We start from the raw sequence: 10,190 nt of genomic DNA, 5'->3' as shown, positions 1-10,190 counted from the left end.
CGGGTCGGGAATATTCCAGGGGTTTCTCCTCAGGTCCTGCCCCCTGGTTTTCTGGGACCAATCAGCGCCCTGAGCGTTGCTGCTCCCAGAACTCTCCAGACTCTTCTGTGGCTTTCTGGCTGGCACTGGCTCGGGGAGTGGGCAGTGGGTGGGGAAGGAGTGGGAGGAGCTGGCGGGTCCGGTGGGGGGGGGCGGGGGCGTTGACGTCTTCCACGCAGTTGCGTTACAATGGAGATTGTGCTTCTGACCTCATGGGCTAGTTGGGAGTCTGGATGACAGGTCTGGGCCCGGCTCAAAGTTGTAGGGCAGGGCGGGTGGGGTGGGGGGACACCGGCTGCGCAGTTTGGATATTGAGGGAGCCCCAAGTTATAGACGCTCTGCAAAACGAACCGTATCAAACTGCATCGAAGGCGGCGAGACACTAAGTGATCCACGAGTACTCTGATCGGAATGGGCTTGGAATAGGCAAGACGAATAAGTCCTTGTTTGAGGAAGCGCTGGAAAGTTCTCTAGTTTGTTTAAATCTAAGGTATGGGGATGTGGGCCAGCCAGGGAAGGAGGATCGTTTAAGGACCACAAAGGTGGCTGGGATTGGTCAGAGCTGCCAGAAAAAAGTGAAGGAGCTCGTCTGTTATTGTCTCCAGATAACAGGTGTTTTATTTGGGAGAAGATTAGAGAAAGAGACAGCCTTAGAGAGCACCACCTCGCCTGAGAAAACTCATGGGGGCTTGATGGGGTTCCTAGCAGCCGTCTTCAGACTGGCCCAAATGTACTCCCACCAATCCCTAATAGAGGGTAAAAGGCGATCAGCAGGGTTGCTAAACCCACGTGACTGATGTCTCCTGTGGAGACCAGAACTTCAAATAATCAGAGTTCAGCAGGAGACAGGTACAATACCAGAATAAAAAAAAGTCACAGACACAGGAACAGGACAGTTGAGTCTGGCCCTGTGAGAAATTGAAAACAGCATTATGACGCTGTCCTCCCACTTCTGGTTGGCTAGGAGTTCTTCTACCTTGTACATAACCTTGTCTGGAAGAAATGTTTGCACACACAGTATGTGGCAGGATTATTCACAATAGCCATAAGGTGGAAGCAGCCCAAGTGCCACAGAAGGAATGAATAAAGAAATGTGGTATATACATACAATGAAAATTATTCAGCCGTTAAAAGGAAATTCTGACACATGCTGTAAAATAGATGAACTTTTAGGATATTATGCTAAGTTAAATAAGCCAGTTACAAAAAGAAAAATAGTGTGTAATTCCGCTAATGTGAGGTACCTAGAGTAGTTAAATTCTGAGAGACAAAAAGTAGGCCAAAAGGAAAACCACTAGTAGGCTAATGGTTTCCAAGGGCTTGGAGGAGGGGGGAAATGAGGAGTTGTTTAATGGGTATAGAATTTGTTTTGAGAGATAAAAAATTCTGTAGATTGGTTGGGCAACAATGTGAATGGACTTACTACTGAACTGTATGCTGAAAAATGGTTCAGATGGTAAATTTCATGTTGTGTGTATTTTACCACAATTAAAAATAAAAAAATAAAAAAATAAATTAAAAGTTTTCTCTGAAATTTTATCTCATTCTTTTCCCACAGGCCTAGGAAAACCATGGCTGCTGCTAAGGGAACGGCCATTGGCATCGACCTGGGCACCACCTACTCCTGCGTGGGGGTGTTCCAGCACGGCAAAGTAGAGATCATCGCCAACGATCAGGGCAACCGCACCACCCCCAGCTACGTGGCCTTCACGGACACCGAGCGGCTCATTGGCGACGCGGCCAAGAACCAGGTAGCCATGAATCCCCAGAACACTGTCTTTGATGCCAAACGGCTGATCGGCAGGAAATTTAACGATCCTGTAGTGCAATCAGATATGAAACTTTGGCCTTTCCAAGTAATCAATGAAGGAGGCAAGCCCAAGGTAACGGTGTCCTACAAAGGGGAGATAAAAGCTTTCTACCCTGAGGAAATCTCTTCTATGGTACTGACTAAGATGAAGGAGACTGCTGAGGCTTTTTTGGGCCACAGTGTCACCAGTGCTGTGATCACCGTGCCAGCGTACTTCAATGACTCTCAACGCCAGGCCACCAAGGATGCAGGTGTGATTGCAGGTCTCAATGTGCTAAGAATTATCAATGAACCCACAGCTGCTGCCATTGCTTATGGCTTAGATAAAGCAGGGCAGGGAGAGCGACATGTCCTGATCTTTGATCTGGGTGGAGGCACATTTGATGTGTCCATCCTGACCATAGATGATGGGATTTTTGAGGTAAAGGCCACAGCTGGGGACACCCACCTGGGTGGAGAGGATTTTGACAACAGGCTTGTGAGCCACTTCGTGGAGGAGTTCAAGAGGAAGCACAAGAAGGACATCAGCCAGAACAAGCGGGCCGTGAGGCGGCTGCGCACCGCCTGCGAGAGGGCCAAGAGGACCCTGTCGTCCAGCACCCAGGCCAACTTGGAAATTGATTCACTTTATGAAGGCTTTGACTTCTACACATCCATCACCAGAGCCCGGTTTGAAGAGTTGTGTGCAGACCTGTTTAGGGGCACACTGGAGCCTGTGGAGAAGGCTCTTCGGGATGCCAAGATGGATAAGGCTAAAATCCATGACATTGTTTTAGTAGGGGGCTCCACCCGCATCCCTAAGGTTCAGAGGCTATTGCAGGACTACTTTAATGGTCGTGATCTCAACAAGAGCATCAACCCCGATGAGGCAGTTGCCTATGGGGCTGCAGTACAGGCAGCCATTTTGATGGGGGATAAGTCTGAAAAGGTACAGGACCTGCTTTTGTTGGACGTGGCTCCCCTGTCCTTAGGGTTGGAGACAGCCGGGGGTGTCATGACTGTCCTGATCAAGCGCAACTCCACCATCCCCACCAAGCAGATGCAGATCTTCACCACCTACTCAGATAACCAGCCTGGGGTATTGATCCAGGTGTACGAGGGCGAGAGGGCCATGACGCGGGACAACAACCTGCTGGGGCGCTTTGATCTGAGTGGAATCCCTCCTGCACCCAGGGGAGTGCCCCAGATCGAGGTAACCTTTGACATCGATGCTAACGGTATTCTCAATGTAACAGCCATGGACAAGAGCACAGGCAAGGCTAACAAGATCACCATCACCAATGACAAGGGCCGGCTGAGCAAGGAGGAGATCGAGCGCATGGTTCTGGATGCTGAGAAATATAAAGCTGAGGACGAGGTCCAGAGAGAGAAAATTGCTGCAAAAAATGCCTTAGAATCCTATGCTTTTAACATGAAGAGTGCTGTGAGTGATGAAGATCTACAGAGCAAGATTAATGAGTCTGATAAGAAGAAAATACTGAGTAAATGCAGTGAGGTCCTTTCATGGCTGGAGGCCAATCAACTGGCTGAGAAAGATGAGTTTGATCATAAGAGAAAGGAATTGGAGCAGGTGTGTAACCCAATCATCACAAAGCTCTACCAGGGAGGATGCACTGGGCCTTCCTGTGCAACAGGGTATACACCTGGAAGGGCTGCCACAGGCCCCACCATTGAAGAAATAGATTAATCTTATCTGGAGCTGGAGGGTTCTAGGGTGCCTCTATGATGAATTTTGTTCCCCTCATCTTTAAACATGGTTATGATTCCTGAATTGACTGGACCTGAAGCTAAGTTACCATGCCTTTTGGATTCTGATAGAGGAGTCTCATATACCATCTTTTCACACTCCAACATTCTCTTTCTGACTCTGGATTGAGACTCTTAGGAAAACTAGGCCTCTCTCTGAACCATTTGAAGAATTTGAATGTCTGTTATTTATTTCCAGCCTCCCCAACTTTCTTCTTCCTGTGTGGATGGTTATCTGTCCCTCAGTAAATTTGTTCCTAAAGCAAATTACTTCTGGTATTTTTAGACTGTGAGTGTATCTTGTAAAGTAGGGAAAAGGAGAGCTCCTGGAGAGACCATCTGTGGTCTGTTTGTGAGCTAATTGTGAATGATTAAGCTGGTAAGGCCAAAGTATTTGAATTTTCATGAGCTAATTGTTTCAAGAAGGAAAACAACTTTTGATCATCAGGCACCTTTAGCCCCAGTTAGAGTAGTTGCTAATTAGTTACTGCTTATATTCAGTTATAGACTGATTTCTGTGCTTAGGGTTCAGCTGGGGTGAGAGGGGCGGTGGTGAGGGCCCAAACTTCTGCTTGATGTCCTGATGTCAACTTACAGGTGGGGCCTAGGAAATCCAGCGTCTGTGCACTCACAGAGTTCATTATTACAATCCTTTACATGCTGAAAATATTTCTACAACAAACTCCCAACAAAAGTGTACTTTTATGCAAGATGAGAAATGGAAGATTTATTACAATCTTATTCCTTTAAAAAATATTTTCACCTATTGTGTCATAATATCACATACTTATAAAGCCTTGGGGGTTTGAGTATAGAAGTACGTGTAATTGTGTAACTGCATTTGTGTCCCTTTCTGTTTGAAGGAAATATTTTTTAAGTGAAAATATTAGAATGGGTATTTCTAGCCCCGAGCCAGACTGTTTGGTTTTACTCAGTCCTTTACAGGACAGTCCTAGGCAAAACCGTAAAAGAAATGTGGACCGAGAAAGTAATATCTTTATTGGGAACCTTTGATAAAATCGAGATTTGTGCGCAGGCTCCTCATCTCCGGGACTTCTCAACATTTTTTTTTTCTTTACTTTTATCAAAGTGTAACATACATAGAAAAGTGTACAAATCATCACGGGTTTTCACAAGCTCCCCAGCAGTTTGCAATAGGAAGTGTCTTTAGAGTATGAGCAAATCATGTTGGAACTGTACTTATTGTCATAGAAAGGAACAAACACCTCTGAGGGGCGGTGAGCCACCCTCCCCGACGCTCGTGCAGCAGCTGGGGCCCGCGCCTGCGCGGTGGGAGCCTGCCACTCCGGGAGGAAGTCGGAAGGCGGGAAGCTCCGCCCCTTTCCCGGCTTTGGCGTTCCCTTCGGCTCTATTCCCCCCCCCCGCCCTCCCCGAGCCGCGATCCTGCGGGGCGCTGTCCTCCACCCCTCGGAGCAATCCGCGGTGCTTCCCGCTGCGCCTGCGCGACCCCGTCCCGCCCCACGTGCGGGTTGGCGTTCCAGTTGCCGCCAGGCCCTCGGTCTACTGCCCCCGACCCTCGCCCTCTCGGTCCGGCGGGCGCCCGGCGGCGCAAGCACCATGGTAGGTACCGTGACGTCACAAGGGGGCGCCCTCGGGGAGCGCGGGAGGTTGGGACGGTTGGGGGCGGGGCGGGGCGGGGGTCCCTCTGGGGGCTTTGTTCTTCTGGGCTGGGGTTGGGCCCTAGGACTTTTCCCTCCATCCTTAGTTCGTGCGCCTCAAGTTCTTTGAGGAGAGACCTGGAAGCAAATAGGATTTTTATTTCCCCCCATGAGAAAAAAAGAACAAAAAGACAGAGAGAGTCGGCGGGGACAGCAGAAGGAACAGCTAGACCTCAAGGACCATTTCCCTGACGGAGAACAGGCTCCGGGAGGGTGCGGGTGGAATACTTTCTACAGTTCTCTGGGAGGCGTGGACAGGACCCTAGGAGAGGTCGTCCGTTGAGAGACGAGCCCGAAGTGTGTAGCGCAGAGCCTCTCTCTGGGGCTTTATGTCAGGGGCTCGAGGTAGTGTGCATAATCATCTGGGCTCCTGCTGTTCATCCGAGTGTTCCTTCCTGTGAAGTTTTGAGAACTGCCAGAAATGGGGCGGGGATCCCAATACCAGTATTTGGTAATACTGGCAGGGGGACGCGCCTCTTACCATGTCCTTTCCCATATGATGGTTTTCCCCCTCTCGCCCAATAGCTCTTCTATTCCTTTTTCAAGTCCCTTGTGGGCAAGGATGTGGTCGTGGAACTCAAGAATGACTTGAGGTAGGTACCTGCTCTGCCAAGTCTGTAGGGGGTGGATGTGCCCAGCGCCCTGGAACCTCTTTAATTTAACAAGTATTTGAGGGCTAGGCAAGGTGGGAGGGATACAAAAGAAATAAATGACTTGTGCCTCAAGCTTACAGATTAGCTGAGGAGTTGTATCTTGTATTGGAGAAAAAATACAAAGAAATATGTAAGTAGTAAGTACTAGAGAGAAGACAGGGCAGACGCATCAATAACATTTTTTACAAAACGTAGTTTTGTTTTTCTGATTATATACTCCTTTGACCCAACTTCTAGAAATGTAAGTATTGGTTCCTCAAGTAAAGATGTATGTACAAAGATGTTGGTAGATTTTTTTCTTTTTTGTAATAGCCAAAAGTTGGGGGAAAAAATAGCCATAAATAGGGAATGGGTTAGATTGTGGTATTTCCATATAATATAGCTGTCACATAGAAATGAGATGTATTACTATGGAAAGCTGTTGCAGAATAGTATATGTGGCATAATCTCCCTTTTGTTGAAGAAAATATAAAAGGTAAACAGAAGACCAATGCAGCCCCTTCTGTCTGTACTGCTGTTACATCCCCTGTACCCTTGTATCATTAGCTTCTAGTCATTTTTCAGGAGTTGGATTAAATGCTGTATCCTTGGACTTTCCTGATTCTTCTTCTTCTAGCCAAGTAGACGCTTCCTTTTGTTTTTTTTTTTCCTGGGCCGCGCCACGCAGCATGTGGTATCTTAGTTCCCCCACCAGGGATTGATCCTGTGCCCCCTGCATTGGAAGCACAGAGTCTTAAACCACTGGACCTCCAGGGAAGTCCCTAGCCAAATAGACTCTTCTGTCAAAGAGTCTTTTTTTTCTTCTTAGTGGGTGCTTCTCAAATTGTGATTTCATAGAAATGTATTTACTGTTTAGGATCTATCTTTCCTACAGGGCCAAGACCATGTTTAAGCTCACCACTGTGTAACTAATGTCTAGCACAGGCCTGGTATCAATATATAGTAGGTGCTTAATAAATGTGTGCTGAAGGAAAATAAATAGCCAACTTTTGAGAACCTCCTATAGACTAAGAACTACTCTGAATACTTTACATTTGTTAACTCATTTAATTCTCAGAACACCTCTACATGACATATATTATTGTTCCTGTTTTACACATGAGGAAACTGAAGCTTGGATAGGTTAAGAAACTTGGTTAAGTCTACACAACTACTAAAAGACAAAGCCAGAACTTAAATCCCATTCTGTCTGCCCCCCGACCCCTTTTTAAAAATTAAAAACAGGGTCATAGTTTCTATGCAATTGTGAAACTTGCTTTCACCTAATGGTATGTTGCGGATATTTTCCATGTCAATAAAGTTGATGTTTAACGTTTTAACGTTCTTAATGTCTGAATGGCATTTTTCTTAGCTGGCTAGAACTAATTTAACCAAGACCTTGCTGTTGGACACTTAGGCTGTTTCCAATTATTTGCTTTTATAAATGATGCTGCCCTGAACATCCTCATGCATACATCTTTGTATACATCTCATTTCATTAGAAAAAAATCCTTTAAATGAAACGTACATTTAAAATATTGATACATGTTACCTGATTGTCCTTTAGAAAGTTTGAATGAATGTATTCTCTCCCCAACGGTTTTTTCTTCATTTCTATGTGAGATAATTTCTTAGTGGGGGAGGCACTGACATGGCAGGGAACGGTGAGGCAAGGGATTTGCCTTTTAGATCAGAGATTTCGGTTTATGGCACTGACAATGCATGTGGTATTGATGGCATATATTGATAGTTTGGGTCCATATAGAGACAAGTGTGGAAAGCACAACTACCCTCAGCAATTCTGTGAGATGACTTGTTTTTTGATTTTCCTCTTCTTCCTGGGTCTTCCACATGGCAAGAATAACTGTTACGTTATAGCCCCAGATCCTAAAGCAAGGACTTAAAAGATTCGAAGGTAATCCATTGGGTTGGGAGAAGAGCTCTTTCTCTTGTGCTGGTTGTCAGACCACTTTTGTCCTAAATATCTCATTCTAAAGGGACTGAATGAAATGTTACCACCTTATGCAATTCCTGAAAGTTATTGCATTGCTGCAGTTGGTGATAGGGCGCTGTCAAAAGTTTTTTAGCAGCCAGGGATGTGGTAAAACCACCACTGAGGCAGTTGGTCTCAGACACTGGATTTCAGACACTTAGAATTTTACAAAAATTAGGGCCAACAGAGAACTGACAACTTGAATTTTGGCAAGGTAAGGATATTTTTAAAACTGCCATTTATTAACAATCATTTTTTTTAATACAAAAAAAAGGAAGGGCAATTAAAGAGCAGTTATTCTTAGGAGGAAACCAATGACAACCCTCAGCACACCATATACATACTACACTAGCCTGCGTTTCCTCTTTTGTCATGGACTCATGAAACCTTTGAGCTCACATCAGTATTTGAGAACCAGTTCTAAGGAACTTAGAATCTGGTGATGACATGCAGAATGGTTAGGATGAAGGCAGCCAGGTTGGAGGCTGGCCTGGATTGAGCTGTAAAGTCATTAGACCTTGGTTTGTAGAAATTACACTACAAAGAGAATTACAGAAATGTTAGACATCAGCAAACCATAGGGATTCATGGGACATGGAGGGTGGAGAAGTACAACTTACAGGATTTGAGGTTGTGAGACTTCATGTTGAAACTATTGGCAGAAATTAAAGGATTGGGAGAGGTAGCATGGCTTGGAGCACTGGTGTTTAGATAGCATTCCTCTTTAACATTGCAGGGGATTGAGGAAGGGAGAGGACATCCCTGTGCCTGCATCATCAAGAACACTGCTAGCTACCTACTTTACCTACTTTACATATGAGGCTCTGGTTCCAAAGCAATAGTATTTGAAAATAGCTGGTGGTTCTGGGGGTTGGACAGGCCTGAGCCAAAGTCTCTGTTTGTTCTAAACTTGGGCAAGTTATAAACCGTTTCTGAGCCCCTGGATGGTTAATAGCTACCTTATGAAGTGGCTGTAAAGATTACAAATACGCAGAATACAGGTCTAGCACATACCAGTTGTTTAATGGTAGCTACTAAGAGTGAGTTGGTTTAGGGAGAGGAGAGGTTATTTCAGAGGTCTAAAATAACACACTGCTCTGGAAGCACCTTCTTTCCTCGTCCAGAGCTTAGACATATCCCTTTTTGGTTCTGCCTTTTCTGGTTTCCTCAAGTCCTTTATTTCCCCCAACCATGCTCTTATCCCTGCTCTGCAGTCACCTCTATGTTGACTTTGGTATAAACTAATTGGGTTTTACCCTCTCTCTGCCCCTGACAGCATCTGTGGAACCCTCCATTCTGTGGATCAGGTGAGAATATAATAAGGGCCCTGAATGGGGTCTTGGGGAAGGAGATGGGAGAGGTTAAGGGCTGCATACATTCATATTGTCTCTAGTTCTAATGATGGTGTTCATCTTCTTTTCTTAGTATCTCAACATCAAACTAACTGACATCAGTGTCACAGACCCTGAGAAATACCCTCACATGGTGAGTTGTGGATGGTAGAGAAGAGGAAACACCTCTCAAAGCAGGAGGTCCCTGGGTGGATAGAGGACATTTTTTAAGGGTGTTTTCACATTTGTCTATCTTTGTCTAGTTATCAGTGAAGAACTGCTTCATCCGGGGCTCAGTAGTTCGCTATGTGCAGTTGCCAGCAGATGAGGTCGACACACAGTTGCTACAGGATGCAGCAAGGAAGGAGGCCCTGCAGCAGAAGCAGTGATGGTTCCTCCTCCCTTCCCCTCCTTCCATTGGTGACCCTTAACCTCACGTCCCAGCCCGGGAGGCCTCCCTCCCATACTTGAGGTGGTGTTTGTTTCTACCTAGCAAAGGCTTTTTTTTTTTTTTCTTTTAAAGGGATGTGGATGAGAGGAATAATAGTAGGGAGCAGCTATCCTCTGTTGAGAAGGGGAGGAAAAGTAGGCTGGGGAACTGCGAAGCCTTCCCTGTCCCCAGCACCTGCGTTTCTCACTTCTTCCCTGGAGATGGTGGGAAAATCTCCCAGATCTCTCCAGGGTAGCACGTGATTCATTTTGGGGATGGAAGGAATCTGTCCCGCATCGGGAATAAAATTTATGACGCAAATTCTGGTTCTGTGTGTGTTTTGGGAAGGGGGCTGGAGAATGGGAAAGGGGTGCTAAATTCATCCAAGCCCTGTTACTCTCATTACCCCAGCCAAGAATCCAACCCATCCCGGCATTATCTGCTGCTACCCTCCTTGGTATAAACCATATCATTACCTCAATTAGACTACACGTGTTTCCTGAACATTCCCCTACCTAAATGGCCTACCT

The 10,190-nt window shown here is 45.9% G+C and overlaps 2 protein-coding genes across 2 annotated transcripts; both read left to right on the top strand.

The window, feature by feature from the left end:
* The first annotated feature begins 350 nt into the window (after positions 1-350).
* Positions 351-4,283, top strand: HSPA1L (heat shock protein family A (Hsp70) member 1 like). The gene is made up of 2 exons (XM_036870545.1): positions 351-529; positions 1,598-4,283. Exon 2 carries the CDS (start codon positions 1,611-1,613, stop codon positions 3,534-3,536), a length of 1,926 nt encoding a protein of 641 aa, XP_036726440.1. The 5' UTR covers positions 351-529; positions 1,598-1,610; the 3' UTR covers positions 3,537-4,283.
* A 667-nt stretch (positions 4,284-4,950) lies between these two features.
* Positions 4,951-9,981, top strand: LSM2 (LSM2 homolog, U6 small nuclear RNA and mRNA degradation associated). Its single transcript, XM_036868289.1, has 5 exons — positions 4,951-5,176; positions 5,800-5,867; positions 9,176-9,206; positions 9,325-9,384; positions 9,494-9,981. Exons 1-5 carry the CDS (start codon positions 5,174-5,176, stop codon positions 9,617-9,619), a joined length of 288 nt encoding a protein of 95 aa, XP_036724184.1. The 5' UTR covers positions 4,951-5,173; the 3' UTR covers positions 9,620-9,981.
* Positions 9,982-10,190: the final 209 nt, after the last annotated feature.

The sequence above is a fragment of the Balaenoptera musculus genome, chromosome 11 (genome assembly GCF_009873245.2).
Source record: "Balaenoptera musculus isolate JJ_BM4_2016_0621 chromosome 11, mBalMus1.pri.v3, whole genome shotgun sequence".
NCBI lineage: Eukaryota > Metazoa > Chordata > Mammalia > Artiodactyla > Balaenopteridae > Balaenoptera > Balaenoptera musculus.
This window is presented reverse-complemented; position numbering and strand designations above follow the sequence as displayed.